This window comes from Carlito syrichta, unplaced genomic scaffold (genome assembly GCF_000164805.1).
Source record: "Carlito syrichta isolate Samal-C Ts95f unplaced genomic scaffold, Tarsius_syrichta-2.0.1 Scaffold303175, whole genome shotgun sequence".
Taxonomy (NCBI): Eukaryota; Metazoa; Chordata; class Mammalia; order Primates; family Tarsiidae; genus Carlito; species Carlito syrichta.
The window spans coordinates 332,175-349,585 of NW_007247271.1; the positions used below are offsets into that span (position 1 = coordinate 332,175).

General features: G+C 44.4%; 1 protein-coding gene across 1 annotated transcript in view; it reads left to right on the top strand.

The window, feature by feature from the left end:
- DNAH3 (dynein axonemal heavy chain 3) overlaps positions 1-17,411 on the top strand; it is a 201,401-nt gene that overhangs the window by 165,674 nt on the left and 18,316 nt on the right. The window contains exons 52-54 of the mRNA XM_021712292.1: positions 5,105-5,303; positions 9,113-11,254; positions 14,313-14,538. Of these exons, the coding sequence (XP_021567967.1) occupies positions 5,105-5,303; positions 9,113-11,254; positions 14,313-14,538 (2,567 nt within the window). The remainder of the gene's footprint in view (positions 1-5,104; positions 5,304-9,112; positions 11,255-14,312; positions 14,539-17,411) is intronic.

A 17,411-nucleotide genomic window follows, 5' to 3' on the forward strand; every position in this document is an offset into this window, starting at 1 on the left:
CCTCCATCACACTTTTGCTCAATTATACCTAGCATGTTGTTGGTGTGGAACAAATACTTGTCGAATGGCAAAATGTTGAACCTAGAGGACCCCATTCAAAGGTGATTCTTGTACCAAAGAAGATGAAGTCCTGGGAGGGGCTTGACCTACATTAGAATATAGAAGATTAACATTGATGTGATATTATATATTTTTCAAAGCACTTTGGAGTATGTGATTTCATCTGAGAGTCACAACGACCTTGAGTCTTGGCGATGACAAGTATCCATGTCTGAGAGCTGATGGCATTGAGATTCAGTGGTGAAATGACCTTCCAAAGCTGCACAGCAAAATAATGGGATTTTAATCCAAGGTTCATGGTGCTTAGCTTAAGATACTTGTCCCTATGCCCCCACTTGGCAGAAAATTATTTCAACTATTCTTCAAACAAGCGTTTAAGCTAGAAGTAGCCTGTGTCTGGCTTCTTTCTTAAATAGGTCATGGGGAATTTTCTTGAAAGAAACGGGCATTTTAGATTGGCTTCTCGCTAATGAGTTCTGAAACCTGACCTGTGGTAGATCCCCTGGCGGTCTGACCCCTGGTCTCAGAGTCACACAATGCTTCATTTAACAAATGCTTATTGAACATCTGCTATGTGCTTGTACTTTTCTAGGCAGTGGGGAAATAGGAATGAATAAGACAAAATCTCTTCCCTCATGGAAATTTACATTACCTGTTATCAACTTGATTTACGTTATCTGTTATCATCCTCACAACCCTACAAGGCAAACGGTATCATTCCCAGGCTACAGAGGAGGAAATCATGATACAAGAACGTAAACAACTTCTCCAAAGTCAAACAGCTACTAACTGACAGAATCGGCATTCAAACCCAGAGGTCTTTGATTCCAAAGCCCTCACTTTTTACCATTGTTCCAGAAGTTGCAGACTGCATCCAGGGAGCACCACATTGTGACAGACACAATATTTTTTTAAAAATCAGAAATAGTTATCAACTTATAAAAATCAGGAGATTCCAAGTAAAATTCTGCATTTTCAACTTTTCTCTAAAAAAGTCAGGCGTTCTGGTAACTTTGGCCTGCATTCCTGGGCACTGAATAGATCCTGCCCCGCTGTGTTCCAATTCACCAGAACTCCAGTCAGTCCCTTCGCATGCTCATATCAGTGGTCTGGCCCCTCAAGCACATGAATTGGCAATTCTTCTATGGCTCTGTACAGGGCTAGATCACATCAGGGTTCAATTTTTGCCCTGCCCCTTCCTAGCCTCAGTTTCCACATCTGTAAAATAGGGATACTAAGAGAAAAACAGGTAAAGTTTGTAGCATGTGCCAGAGCTTATTGGTCACATTAGCTGTTCTCCAAAACTGTTATTCTTTGCTCTATACCAAGGAAACTTGCCTGTGTGTAAGGGCAGTCTCTCTCCACATGTGGATACCGTAGAGTGGGGGACCAGCACACCCAGGACTCTGCTCTGTAACGTCAGGGGGAAATAGCGACCTGCTGGAGCAGGAGGGAGGTGAGCAATGACCCGAGGTTTATAAGGAGATGACCCATGATTCCCCACCACACCCACTTCTGGCAGTAACCAACACCTCAGGTTTCAGTGCAAAGGGTGAGGTTTAATGCTCTGCCATCCCATCCCCCATCCTGGAGGTGAATCAGGAGGTGGAAGAAACTATCCAGGGAGGAGAAGAAACCAGTGTCTGCTCTGCAGTTTCCCTGAGGCTTGCGTGTGGGCCACAGTCCCTTCCTAAGCCATTCAGGGTTCTTCTGCACACGAAGGCTGTTAATTTCCTTCAGTCTCCTCACACTCCCAGAAATGACATAACTTGGGATAGTGCCCAGTAGGGTGCTTAACACGTAGTAGGGGCTCAAGCCGTCCAAATGGAATCAGACATGCACTGAGCTGCATCCCTTTTAAACAGTCCTGTTACTAAGACTCAGGGATCATTTTTTGAGTTTTGTTTGTTTATTTTGTGTCAGTGTCCCACCTTGTTGACGAGGCTGGAGTGCAGTGGCAAGATCATGGTTCACCAAAGCCTCAAATCCCTGGACTCAAGCAGTCCTCCCACTACAGCCTCCTGAGTAGCTGGGACTACAGGCATGTGCCACCATACCTGGCCGATTTATTTTATTTTTTTAGCGATGGGGGTCTCACTATGTTGCCTAGGCTGGTCTCAAACCCCTAGGCCCAAGTAAGCCATCCATCTTAGCTTTCCAGAGTGCTGGGATTACAGGCATGAGCCACCATGCTCAGCCAGGGGCCATTTTTTATTACAATGTTTTTTACCATAGAAAGAAATGTTGCAATGACAAATATGTAAGAATTTTTAAGAACTACCTTTAGCACCTTTTTGATTTGCAACTTCAATTAGAAGTTTCCTTCTAGTCCCCATCCATACACATAAATTGTTTTATATTTTTGCAGTCATAGCATAATTGTGATTTCCATCATGCCTTTTCCCCCACTTAACATCCTATCACAATTGTTTTTCCAAAATGTCGTATAATTATCTTAATGACTATTTTGAGCAGGTGCATCATACATCAAGTAGCCAGTCCCCTGTTGGGCATTGAAGTCTGTTTTCTCTTGCCCTTTGTTTTCAGTGTTTTGAACGAGTAAACTGGAGTTTCTCAACAGAGCTGTGTGTCATAACCATCTTTGGGGTTTTAAAAATGCAGATGCTCAGTCCTCACCCAGACTGTAAATGAATCAGAATCTTTCGGTGTGGGACTTGACCATGAAGAAGTTCTATAAATGCTTCTCAGGGTTGGGCTCAGTGGCTCAGCCTGTAATCCCAGCACTTTGGGAGGCCAAGGCAAACTTGTCTCGTCTATTTATTGTAGAGAACTTGTCTCTACAATAAATAGAAAATTAGCCGGGCATGATAGCGCATGACTGTAGTTCTGGCTACTTGGAAGGCTGAGGCAGAAGGATTGCTGGAGCCCAGCAGGTCAATGCCGGGGTGGCCGTGAGTGTGCACTGGACTCCAACCTGAGCGACAGAGTGAGACTCTGACTCAATCAGTCAATCAGTAAAATGCTGCTCAGAGTCTCTGATGCACAAGCAGGGTTGAGAATCATTAGTTCAGATGTCACAATGAGAGGCCTTTTTAGTCACTTGATACACTAGCTTGCTCCAGGACTGAGCTAAAACCCAGGCCTTGTCCCTTAGGAAAGGAAGCAAAACTGTCAGGCCATGAGGGGGCATGAAGCAAGTGTGGGCCACTATCATCTGACCAGTTGTAAGAAATAACATGAAACAAAGATGTGAAGCCTTGGGAGGCTGGCACCATTGAAATCTACCAAGTCTCCGATGCTGTGGCTGAGCCAGCACCTTTGGCCTCCTCGACCACCAAACCCTTTTTGAAGCTGACTGTGAGACACGGCAGAGACCTGCTTTGATTTTTCCTCCTCTCGCCTTGTGCTCTGGTGCATGTCTGGGGATGCAGAATGGGCAAATGGAGTTGCCCTTGGGAGTGAGCCATTATTGCCATCTGAAATAGGACATTCCATTTGATGTTGGGGACATCTGACATGGTTCATTTGGGGCGAGGGTGGTGTTTTACTATGATAAAGTCAAATAAAACATTGCTAGAAGTTTATACGAAAAGCAGAAGCCTAAAATAAATAATCTATTATATATATATGTATATACATAGACATGTGCATGAACACACATGTGTAGAAAGGCAAAACAACATTGTTTTGTTTGCCTATCACAATAAACCTGTGAGATATAAAAACTTCATCACATGCTGATTTAAGTTGTCTAAGAATTGACATTCTCTTGTGGTGTTTCACTTCAGTCGTGGCTGTGTGATCACTCCTGGGACTTGAAAGGCTAACAGAATTCACTGAGCAGGGAGCCAGCCTGACTCTGTCACTAACCAGCTTCGTGATGTTGGCTAACACATTTTACCCCCTTGGAACCTTTTGTGTGTGTGTGTGTGTGTGTGTGTGTGTGTGTGTGTGTGTGTAATTTGGTAATTGGATTACTAAGTAATCTATAAAGTCCCTTCCTCTTCTAAAATCCTATAATATTAAGCTTGTTTTCTTTTTTAAAAATTGAGGTATAATTCACATGCCTTTAATAGTCAGCCTTTTAAATTGTGCAGTGCAATGGTTTTCTGTATATTCACAAAGCTGTGCAATCATCAATACCATCTAATTCTAAAACATTCTCATCACCTTCCTGAAGGAAACCTATACCTGTCAGCAGTTACTCTCTATCTCTCCCTCTCCTCAACTCCTGGAAACCCCTGACAATCCTATCTCCTGCCTCCGGATTTGCCTGTTCTTCACCGTTTATATAAATGGAATCATAGAACAAGTAGCCTTCTGTATCTGTCTTCTTTCACGTAGCATAATGATTTCAAAGTTCACTCATATTTTATTTAGCAGGTATCAGTGCTTCACTACTTTTGATGGCTAAATAGTATTTCATCTTATTAATTTTGTGTTTAAATTAACAAATAATGGACAAAACAGACATCGCCTCATTTCTCTGAGCTCAGTCCTATCCTGGACTCCTTACCCAGCTCTAATCTCTATTCCCATCCTTGATCTTGCCTTAAACTCTACCCTGTCCCCAAGCTTCACCCTATCACTGCCTTCACTTCAGCCCTTTCTGAGGGCATGCAATACACCCTGGACCCTCACCCTACCTCTAGCCTCCCACTCCTCATAACTTCTTCCGAAACTTGCCTTCACCCTCTTCCCATCTGTGTCTCACCCTGAAGCCTCTTCCGGTTCTCCATCCCTCAACTCATTCCTGACCAGTGGGTGTGAAGTTGCTCATTTCATATATCTCTTGGAAGTGTGTTAAAAACCAAAAGCTTGATTTTTTAAGATCACAAAAGAGGCAAATGCTCAAATGTTCAGGTCATCCAGACCACAGCTCCTAATGGCCATGCACGTGTCCTTCCTGCTGGTCAATGGTTAGAGCCAGCCTGGAGCTCCAGGGAGAGGTACTCCCCTGAAGGACATCGGGCTGGAAGTACATCTTCCCACTTCCCGTACTTTCTGTAGGAGTAGATCTCTGCCTTGCTACAGGCGTGCTGGCACCGGGCACTCATCCCATTTTTTCCAATGCTGCCCACAGAACGAATGTGAGGGGGATCTGGCTGAGGCGATGCCGGCACTTGAGGCTGCCCTGGCTGCACTCGACACCCTGAACCAGAGCGACATCTCACTGGTGAAGTCGATGCAGAACCCACCAGGCCTTGTCAAGCTGGTCATGGAGAGCATCTGCGTCATGAAAGGGCTGAAGCCAGAGAGGAAGCCAGATCCCAGTGGCTCCGGTAACCCCCACCTGCACCCAACCCCATCCAGATGTCTGCCCGGGGTGTTCTTCCCTGGCAGCAGGGTGCAAGAACCTCCCCCTCCCAACCCCCACCACCCTCCACTCCCTACTCGACCCTAGGCCTGCAGGCAGGAGTACTGAATTTGGAGGAATTAAGAAACGTGCCAGGATGTGCACGTGCACTCAAAGATCTCTCTCCTTCTTCTTACCCACCTCTGTCCTCTCAGTCCATCGAGAAATGCAGGTATCTGTGGGTGAAGCTGAGCTTAGGCAAAGTCCCTGCCCACAAATCATTACAAAAATGAAGGTCATGTAGACAAAAGACCTGGTGTGGAGCAAATACACAGAGTCATATGTGGATGAGAGAGAGAGAGAGAGGGGAAGTCAGGAAGTCAGAGGAGGATGGAGAGACAGATAGAAGCAGAGAGAGAAAGACAGCCAGAGAAAGAAAGAGAATGAGACAAAGAAAGAGATTGATAAACAAAAGGAAAGAGGCCCAGATACCACACATGCACACACACATATGCGCACACATATGCACAAAAAAATAATGAATAGGGAGAGAGAGACCAGGAGGGAAAGAAATGGGAGAAAGACTGAAGACAGGAAACAGAAAGAGAGCGTGAATGACGAGGAGAAAGACACAAAAGGGAGATGCAGAGATACAGGGGGAAAAAAGGCATGAGACAAGAGAGAAACAAAAATGGAGAGAAACTAAAAAGCAAAAATGCTGGAAGTGAGGGAGAAATGAAGACAGAAAAACCCAAAGATATCATGTGGAGTCACAGAGACACAAAGTGGGGGGAGGGGAGAAAAGAGACCAGAAAGAAGAGACAGAGATAGGGAAACAAAAACGCACATGAATACAGAGACAGAGAGAGAAAGGGAGGGAGAGGACGGTGGAGTGGAGCAAGAGCTGAGAATGGAGAGCTGTGGGGAGCAAAAGACAAGGGCAAAGGGAGGCAGAGATAGCAACTAGGGTGGAGGGAGAGAGAAAGAGAATGAGAAAGATAAGAGGGTAGGGAGGAAAGAGAGCTCCCTATACATTTGGGCCTAGAAGCCAATTAATATCCATTAACAGGTGAATATTTGTTGTCCTTAAAATCCTAATTAGGCTGGGCGTAGTGGCTCACATCTGTAATCCCATACTTTGGGAGGCAGAGGTGGGAGGATTGCTTGAGCCCAGGAGTTCAAGACCATCCTGGGCAATGTAACGAGACCCCATCTCTACAACAAAAAAATCAAAAAATTAGCCAGGTGTGGTGCTTGCACCTATAGTCCCAGCTACTTAGGAGGCTGAGGAGGAAGAATCACCTGAGCCAGGAGGTTGAGGCTGCAGTGAGCTTTGATTGTGCCACTGCACTCCACCCTGAGCAACAGAGTGAGAGCCAACTAAAAAAAAAAGTCTGAATTAGGTGTAGGACCTTGTATTAAGACCCGTGCCAACTGGGCTCAGTGGCTCAGCCTGTAATCCCAGCACTTTGGGAGGCTGACGTAAGTGGATTGCCTGAGCCTGCGGGTTCGAGATCCACCCAGCCAACTTGGTGAGACCTCATCTCCACAATAAGTCAAAAAAATTAGCTGGGCATGGTAGCGCGCACATGTAGTTCCGGCTACTTGGAAGGCTGAGATGGAAGGATCGCCAAAGCCCAGCAGGTTGAGGCTGCAGTGGCCGGAGCGTGCCACTGCACTCCAGTCTGGGTGACAGAGTGAGACTCCAACTCAAAAAAAAAAAAAAAAAAAAAAAGACCAGTGCCTTAGAGCAGAACTAAGGACTTTTTGGGGTTTTGTTGTTGTTGTTGTTGTTGTTTTTATTTTTCAAGTTGCTGCTTTTCTTTAAAAAAAATAGCTTTAGGGGTACAAATGGTTTTTGATTACATGAATACATGATATGGTGGTGAAAATGTCTGGGCTTTAAGTATACCCACCACCCTCACCTATGCGATTGTACTTGATAGGTGATTTTTCATCCCTCCCTCCCTTCCCACCATCCCCCTTCTGAGTCTCCAATGTCCATGATACCATTCTATATGCCTTTGCAGACCTTTAGCTTAATTCCCACTTATAAGTGAGAACATGCGGTGTTTGGCTTTCCAGAGCTGAACGAGAACTTTAAAAACCACCTCCAGTTCAGTTTCCTGCCTTTTGAGGCCTCCTATCCCGGGAGTGGTACTGCTCTTCTTTCATTTCTCCTGAAATGTTAGAAATCCCTGATCCTTTATTCAAGACCCTCTTCCCATCGTTTGGCATTCGCTCTTCTTGGGCAGGTTTCTGGCCAACAACCACATGAAGACGCCAAGGAGCTGGGGACTAGCCAAGCAGGGAGTAAACTGCCAAGAGAATCTTTTAGGGAATTAACTGAAGTATATTAAGTCTACCTGAGCGAGGATGAGCTAGCCAGTACTTTTGCACCTTGACTGCACCCTAGACTCAAGCATCTGGAGAGCTTAAAGAGTGCCAAAGCCCATGCCCCTTCCTAGATTATCTGTTGGTCTGGGATGCAGCCTGTAGGCTAGGATTATTTTAAAGCTCCCCGGGTGATTCCGTGATGCAGTCAGGGTCGAGACCTGCTGAGATACACAAAGCATAGCTAGGTCAAGAATGTCAGTTCTCATCTTGGGTCACTAATGATCATCATAGAACCCATTGTTAAATTAAAATGAAAGCAAATTGTGTATAGTATTCTCCCAACCCGTAGAATTTAGTGTGTATGTTGAAACTGAGTAAAAGAGCAATGGAGTTAGTCTCGGGTATCTTGAATTTGAATGAAGTAGATCATTTCCCAAAATGCAAACAAAAACCTTCATGAGAAATATTTGGCTGGTTGCTGCGCTTGTAATTAGGAATGGTACATATTTGACCTGCTGTCTTCAATGTGATGTCTCAGAGTATAACTTTTTTGATGAGCCTGAGTTTGGTAAGTAACGTGAGCCAAAGGGCTCCTAAATTTTTTCTAACATGTTAACAAAAGGAGCAGTGTTCTGGGATGAGATTGGAACTCACTTGATTAGTTGTCAGTCAGCATGTTAGGGATAAAGGAGTAAAAGGGCCTGGCATTATTTCTGGGCAGGCTATGCGTAGCCTTCTGTCTAGGTGTAAGCCTGCAAGCTGCTTCCCCCAAACTTACTTTCTCTCACAAGGCCTCTGCCTCACTCACTCACATCATAAGACTGATTGGGTTCCATCCAACCTAACTTTGAATATTCAAAACACATGCCCGTGGGCTGTAGCTCTTGTTGCCCTCTCCATCTATGAACGGGAACATGGATAACATTCTTTCAATCCATATTTATTGATAACTGAATATTGGGCACTGTGCCAGATTCTAATAAGCACAGGAGAAGCTTATGGCTTTGAGGGAGAGGTAGACAATAGAAAGTAAATAAAAACATGCATATTGCAACAAATGCAGTGGAGGAATGGACTTTCTAGCAAGTGAGATGAAAGAAAATAATGGGGTGGGACAGAAGGGACCCTCCTTGTAAGAGAAATCTGTGGAAACCTCTCTATGGGGGTGGCTTTTAAAATGAGGTCTGAAGTCTGGTCAGGAGACAGCTAGATGCCATTGACAACATGGGCGAAGACCTCATGGTAGGAAGCACTTGGGATCGTGAAGGAAAGTCTTTTGTGACCCAAATCCAGGAAGCGAGGCAGCAATGAGATGGGTGAAGTTAGCTGAGCTTCCCAGACCATGGTGAGGAGCTTGGATTTTTTTTCTCAAATATGAGCAGTAGCCACTGCAGAATTGCAGCTCTCAGCTAGAATGTCTTAATATACCCTGTGATCTCTGTTTCTTGACCCGAACAGGTAAGATGATAGAAGATTACTGGGGGGTATCAAAAAAGGTTCTTGGAGATTTGAAATTCTTGGAGAGTCTTAAGACGTATGACAAAGACAACATTCCCCCACTTATCATGAAGCGGATCCGGGAGAAGTTTATTGATCATCCAGAATTCCAGCCGGCTGTCATCAAAAACGTGTCGTCTGCCTGTGAGGGCCTGTGCAAGTGGGTGAGGGCCATGGAGGTGTACGATCGTGTGGCCAAGGTGGTGGCTCCCAAGCGGGAGCGACTGAGGGAGGCGGAGGCGAAGCTGAATGCACAGATGCAGAAGCTGAACCAGAAACGAGCAGAGCTGAAGCTGGTGGAAGATCGTCTCCAGGCCCTGAATGATGACTTTGAAGAGATGAATACCAAGAAAAATATCTTGCAGGAAAACATTGAAATCTGCTCCCAAAAGCTGATCAGGGCGGAGAAGCTGATCAGTGGTCTTGGAGGAGAGAAGGACAGATGGACAGAAGCTGCCCGGCAGCTGGGGATCCGCTATATTAATCTAACAGGGGATGTGCTGCTGTCTTCAGGGACTGTGGCTTACCTGGGTGCCTTTACAGTGGATTATCGGGCCCAGTGTCAGAATCAGTGGTTGACCCAATGTAAGGAAAAGGTCATCCCCGGCTCTAGTGACTTCAGTCTCAGTCACACATTAGGGGATCCCGTAAAAATCCGTGCTTGGCAGATTGCTGGACTTCCCGTTGACTCCTTCTCCATTGACAATGGCATCATTGTGTCCAATTCCAGACGCTGGGCCTTAATGATTGATCCTCAGGGGCAAGCCAATAAATGGATTAAGAACATGGAAAAAACGAATAGACTGTCTGTCATCAAGTTCTCTGATGTCAACTATGTGAGGACGCTGGAAAACGCACTGCAGTTTGGCACCCCTGTCTTGCTTGAAAACGTTGGCGAAGAGCTGGATGCTTTTATCGAGCCCATCTTGCTCAAGACAACATTCAAGCAGCAAGGGGTTGAGTACATGAGGCTAGGTGAAAACATCATTGAATATTCCAGGGATTTTAAGCTATACATCACAACCCGTTTGAGGAACCCACATTACCTCCCAGAAGTTGCCGTGAAAGTCTGCCTCCTCAACTTCATGATCACCCCCTTGGGTCTCCAAGATCAGCTCCTTGGCATCGTGGCCGCCAAGGAGAAGCCAGAACTAGAAGAGAAAAAGAACCAACTGATTGTGGAAAGTGCCAAGAACAAGAAGCAGCTCAAGGAAATTGAAGATAAGATCTTGGAGGTCCTCTCCATGTCTAAGGGCAACATCCTGGAGGATGAAACCGCCATCAAAGTGTTATCCTCCTCCAAACTGCTGTCTGAAGAAATCTCAGAGAAACAGGAAATAGCTTCAGTTACAGAAATGCAGATTGACCAGACTCGGATGGGTTATAAGCCAGTGGCTGTGCACTCTGCCACCATCTTCTTTTGTATCTCTGACCTAGCCAACATCGAACCAATGTACCAGTACTCCCTGACTTGGTTCATAAACCTCTACGTGCATTCTCTGGCCCATAGCAAGAAGAGCGAAGAACTGAATCTGCGTATCAAGTACATCACTGAACATTTTACCCTGAGCATTTACAACAATGTGTGCCGCTCTCTGTTTGAGAAGGACAAGTTGCTTTTCTCTCTCCTTCTGACCATTGGCATCATGAAAGAGAAGAAGCAAATTAATGAGGAAATTTGGTACTTCCTTCTCACTGGAGGTATTGCACTGGATAACCCCTTCCCCAACCCAGCTCCTGAATGGCTGTCTGAGAAGGCATGGGCAGAAGTTGTTCGTGCATCTGCCTTACCCAGCCTGAATGGCCTGAAGGAACACTTAGAGCAAAACATGAGTGAATGGAAGCTTATCTATGACTCTGCCTGGCCCCATGAGGAGAAATTCCCTGGATCTTGGAAGTTCCTTCAAGGATTGGATAGGTTGGTGATTCTCCGATGTTTGAGGCCTGACAAAATGGTCCCAGCCATTAGGAAGTTTATTTCTGAACGTATGGGAAAACTGTACATCGAAGCCCCTACGTTTGATCTCCAGGGATCTTACAATGATTCCAGTTGCTGTGTGCCATTGATTTTTGTGTTATCTCCAGGCGCAGACCCAATGGCAGGTAAGGACAGTGTTATAGGAAAACGGTAAAAAGCCCAGAAGGTGTGTATGGATAGCAATAGCAAATCTCTTATAGCAGGATCTCACATTCACATATCTTGAAGGCCAAATGGTTCATAGGCTGAGGTGGAGCAAATGAAGCCTTCTTTTTCTTCCTAAAGGGGTCATTTGCTGCTCAGCATCCACAAATTGTGCCATCTGGGAATGTGAGCCTAGAATTGCCACATTTCCAAGAGAAATCAAAAGTGCAGGAATCACTCATTTTAAATTCTTGATAACTCTTTCAATTTTTTTTTCTTTAAATCCTGTGAGAGCCGGCTGGGCTTGGTGGCTCAGCCTGTAATCCCAGCACTTTGGGAGGCTGAGGCAAGTGGATTGCCTGAGCCCTTGAGAGTTCAAGACCAGGCAGGGCCACTTGGCGGGACCTCGTCTCTACAATAAATAAAAACTTAGCTGGGTGTGGTAGCGCATGCCTGTAATTCTGGCTACTTGGAAGGCTGAGGCAGAAGGATCACTAAAGTCCAGCAGGTTCACGCTAGGGTGGCCGTGAGCATGCCACTGTACCCCAGCCTGGGCGATGGAGTGAGATTCCAACTCAAAAAGAAAAAAACCAAAAAACCTGTGAGAGCCAAACCGGGTGTGATGGCTCGCGCCTGCAATCCTAGCACTTTGAGAGGTGGAGGCAAGAGGATTGCCTGATCCCAGGGGTTCGAGACCAGCCTGGGTAACTTGGTAAGACCTCTTCTCTACAATAAAACAAAAAATTAGCTGGGTGTGGTGGTGCGGGCCCGTGGTTCCAGCTGCTTGGAAGGCTGAGGTGAAAGGATTGCCTGAACCCTGCAGGTCGAGACTGTGGTGGCCATGAACTGGCCACTGCACTCCAGCCTGGGCGACACTGAGACTCCAACTCAAAAAAAAAAACCAAGTGAGAGCCAAGCCCCTGGCTAGATTTAGTCTGCTGGCTGCTAACCGTTGTCTTTAACCGTTTTTTCTGACTATTGCTTCTTTAATTTTTAAAAATATATATAATAATTAGAGTCTGGGCATGGTGCCTATTGTCCCAGCTATTTGAGAGGCTGAGATGGGAGGATTGCTTGAGCCTGGGAGTTTAGGGTTATGGTATGCAACAGTCGCACCTGCAAATAGCCACTACACTCCAGTATGGCCAACACAGCGAGACCTCCACCTCTAAAATAAATAAATAAAATAATTTATGCTGCATGCAGTTTTTAAAAAAATCAAACAAGGCCAGGCGTGGTGGCTCAAGCCTGTAATCTCAGCACTTTGGGATTGCCTGAGCCCACGGGTTTGAGAAAGTTCTGGCTACTTGGAAGGTGAGGCAGGATCGTCTGAGCCCAGCGGGTTGACGCTGGGGTGGCCGTGAGGGTGCCACTGCACTCCAGCCTGGGCGATGGAGTAAGACTCCAACTCAAAAAAAAAAAAAAAAATCAAGCAAGGCAAATGACATAGGATCTGTGTCTCAACCCTGGCGATATTACTCACCAAAGGACATTTAGTAACTTGTGGAGTCATTTTCATTGTCACAGCTAGAGGGGGTGCTATTGGCATCTAGCAGATAGAGTCCAAGGACGCGGCTCAATGTCCTACAGTACACAGGACAGTCTCCTACAACAAAAAAGTAATCGGTCCTAGAACGTCAGCCATGCCAAGACTGAGAAAGAATGATATCAAGTGTAAGGTCCATCTTCCTCCTCTCTCCTCCAGTGGTAACCACTCTTACATGTTTTGTGTATCTTTCCAGAAATTATTTGTGTATATTGAAGGATTTGAGCCATTCACAGGCACGGATTAATATTCTGTCCTGGTGGGGGATATTAACAATTTACTTTTCTCTGTTGCTAAATGAAGAAAGAGTACCAGAAGGGCAAATGTTAAGATTTGACCTTTTCCTGTGAAAGCTGAGGAGTTTGGCATGTATCCTCACCCGGATAGGAAGGCAGCACCCCTGCCCCTTAAAGGAAAGCAGAGGAGGGAGCTGAAATGAACTGAAGAGACAGCATCCCCTCATTTATCATGAAGCAGATCCAGGAAAAGCTATGTCTCCCAAGGACATTAAAACTCCAACCTCTAGACTGGTTGAAGTATGGTATTTTCCGGTAGTGAAATACTATGTAGCTATGAAAGAAGAAAACCTTTATATATGTACTGATGTGGGAAAACTCTATAAGATACATCGTTAAGTGAAAAAAGAGGCCAAGCACAGTGGCTCATGCCTGTAATCCCAGCACTTTGGGATGCTGAGGTGGGAGGATCACTTGAGCCTCTGACTTTGAGACTAGTCTGGGTAACATAGTGAGACCTTGTCTCTACTAAAATATTTAAAAATTAGCCAGGTGTGGTGGTGTGCACCTGTAGTCCCAGCTGCTTGGGAGGCTGAGGAGGGTGGATCCTTTCAGCCCAGGAGTTCGAAGCTATGGTGAATCATGATCATGCCACTACACTCCAGTGTGAGTGACAGAGTGAGAGCCCAACTAAAAAAAAATGTAATATTCTATAATTCATGTAAATTTGATAGTACATATGCATTTATTTAAGTGCATAAAATATCTCTGGAAGGATTCACAAATCTAATAATACTGACTACCTCTGGAGAAGAGAAGTGAAAGAGACTTACTGATTTCACTGTATTTCACCTGCATTTCCTATTTTAAAAATTTGTAAAAAACACATTTCTAGATGTGTTTGGTTATATACTTACCTTTCTGTTTTTCAGTTTCTTCTTCATTTTTGGCCCCTGAGGATTTATTTTTCCTTCAAATCTTGAGTTCCTTTTTTCTTTTCAGTTGTGCAGTTTCTTTTTTATCAAGAATGTCTATTATTTAGAGAAAAACAGAAGTTGATTGTAGTAGCTTCTTCTGTCATTTTATCAGATGCCTAAGGCTTTCCCCGAGAGATATTTATTTTGTAATTAACAGAAACCAGTGGGTTTCTTTCAGAGTCCCAAACTTTAACGTAGCTCATCCTTTTGTGTTGTTATTGTTAATGTAGTCTTAGCTGGCTTGTCATCCTTCAAAATCTTTTTTTCTCCCTGGTCTCAGGCCTGCTGAAGTTTGCTGATGATCTTGGTATGGGAGGTACCAAAACACAGACCATCTCTCTTGGCCAAGGCCAAGGCCCTATTGCTGCCAAAATGATCAACAATGCCATCAGAGAGGGGACCTGGGTGGTCTTGCAGAACTGCCATCTGGCCACAAGCTGGATGCCTGCACTAGAGAAGATTTGTGAGGAGGTGATTGTTCCTGAGAGCACCAATATCAGTTTCAGGTGAGATGCTGTCCCACCATGACCTGTCCCTGGGAGCCAACTTCCAGAAATCATGCTGGTGGCTGAGAATGAAAAGATATGCAAGACCCAGTCCTGCTCCTAAGAAGCACTAAGTCTAGCATAAGACAGCCCATAGATGAATAATGTTGGTACCACGTAATACCTGCTCTTCTCATTATTTGAACAAGAACCGGAGAGTACAGAAAAGGGATAGGAAAGTTGGGGAAGGCCTTGAGGCCTCACAATCGCCTGGGGTTCCAAAAGAGGAATAGGAATTTGCCATTGGAATAGGAAGGACATTCCAGGAAGAAGGGACAGCATTTGTAAAAGCAAAGAGGTACATTAAGGAAATACTGAGACATTATCTCATGACTCTGGGGTACATGCTGTGAGAAGTTGTTGGAGGAGTTAATAGGAGATGTGTCTAGGAAGGGTAGGTTAAATGTCAGCAAGTTTGATTTTTAAAAATTATTGTTTGTCTAAAAAAAATTCCTTCCTGTTGTTCAGGTACCATTTGTCCTGCCTCTATCCTTTATATCTTGGGCTCTTTGGAATTTTAATCAACATTGGAAATAGCTATTTGTTCTTTTGTGAAATTTAAAGCCCAGCAAGGCTGATCCTTAGTTTTTGCATCCATGGAATGATGAGATGAACCGACACCGATTTTGAGGTCTCTTTTCATTCAAATGTTCAGGGATTCTCTTATTCCAGGCCAACAGTCAGTAAACTATGGCCCATTGGTGAAAGAAAGGAAGGAAGGAAGGAAGGAAGGAAGGAAGGAAGGAAGGAAGGAAGGAAATACTAAAACAAAAAAATACCCCTAAAGAATGTTTTGTGGCATATAAAACTTATATGAAATTCAAATTTTAGTGTCCATAAAGTTTTACTGAAAAACACCCATGCTTATTCATATATTGTCTATGGCAACTTTTGTGCTACAAGGAGTTGCAACAGAGACTGTATGAGCTCACAAAGTCTAAAATATTTACTATTTGGTTCTTTACAGGAAAAGTTTGCTGATCCCTGCTCTAAGCAAGAGAGCTTGCTGGTTATTTTTGTCTTAGTCATGTCTGCCTGAAAATAAGAAAGTGTTTGGTGCTTATTTACAAAGGCAGATGAGGCCACAGTTGATTTGTATTTATATGACTTCCAAAGGAGAGAGAATTTAAGGGGAAGTCCATTAGTTTCAAGAATGCGATTTGGTTCGGGGTTGTTAGTAGATTCATTGGTCATCAATGACACACTCAATGAAAAAAAAATTATTTATGTTGACATTTAAGATCCTCTATAACATTGTCCCAACCCAAAAATCATGAACTCACATGTCTGCAGGGGCCAGGCATGTAACATAAATGAGTGTAGAGGGCTGGAGACAAGAAATAGTCCACTTTCCTCGGTACAACAGCAATCTTCGTGGGCATTTGGCCTCAGTGTCAGACACAATAGGGAATGGTGGGGTTTGTGGTAAACTGAGAGCACATGCCCTGTAGAGAAGGGCAGTTACTGCCTAATACTAGCTAACTATTACCATGCAGCCTTCTTGTAATCAGATTTTCTGATAACTTTAAAGGAAAGGTGGGGATCTAGGATTGTAAGAGAAAGCCCTAGATTTTTAAGAGTTGACAACTACTTCAAAAATGTGTTATAGCATTGTGTGAGTCCAAATGACATGAGCCAATCATCACTTGTCTGTAGACTGAAGTCAGGACTTAGGCCAACAGTTTATGGCCTCCTCTTCCCCTTCCACCTCTGTGCCTGGACCACAGCCAACTGCCCAGAACCTGATCTCATCACCAGCTTTCCCTTCACCACGTGGCTGCTCAGCCTGTGTCCAGTGTCTCTAATGACCTCCCATCCCTAAGTCCTTCTGCTGGAAATCTCTCATGTCTAGCAAATAAACAGACCAAAAACCAGAATGCCATGATGTACATATGATGTGAGCTTGGGTAGGAAAAACAAATTCACAAAGGCCTGGAAGCCTGGCATGGTGGCTCACGTCTATAGTCCCAGCTACTTTTGGGAGGCTGAGTCAGGAGAATTGCTTGAGTTCAGGAGTTCGATACCAGCCTGGGCAACATAGGAAGACCTCATTTCAAAAATAAAAGCCTGGAATATAATATGCCAAACTATTAATCCATAGATGGTAAAATTATATATTTTATTTCCTTCTGAACACTTTCTACTTATGTTCCCATTTTTTGTGGGCATAGATAAACTTTTGTATTTAAAGAAAGAACTTCTCCCTGTTTCTCAAGGCCCATTTTAAATACCATTTCCTATGTGACAGAGGTCAGCAAACATTTTACTATCTGTCAAGATAGTAAAAATGTTAGGCTTTGTGGACCATGTTGTCTCTGTTGCAGCTATTCAACTCTTAGACAAAATGTAAATGAAAGGACTTAGCCGTGTTCCAATAAAACTTTATTTACAAAAACAGGTGATGGGCTAGATTCAGCTTCCTGACCATAGTTTGTTGACTTTTGTTCTCTGATGTTTGCCAGGCTTCCTCCAACCCATTGAAACCTCTTTTACCTGTGGACCCTGCAGCCCATTATTTTCTTCCTTCTCTTCAGATTTGATTTTACGATGCCGTGTTCTATAGCATCCTGTTTGCTTGTCTTTTATCCCTTGCTTCACTTCATTTTCTACCCTAGCAACAAGGCTGTATCTGAAAGCTAGAAGTCATGCTTTGCTCACTTCAGTCACACTTGTGGTGCCTCATATAACACTCTACCCATCATAACTGCTAAGAATGTCCCTCAGGAGGAGAGTGTGGTTTGATGATTAAGAGCAAGGGCTTTGGAGTCAGAGAGTCCTGAGCTCACATCTTGTTATAGCAACTTTTAAGTGGTATGTCCTTGAAAAACCCACCT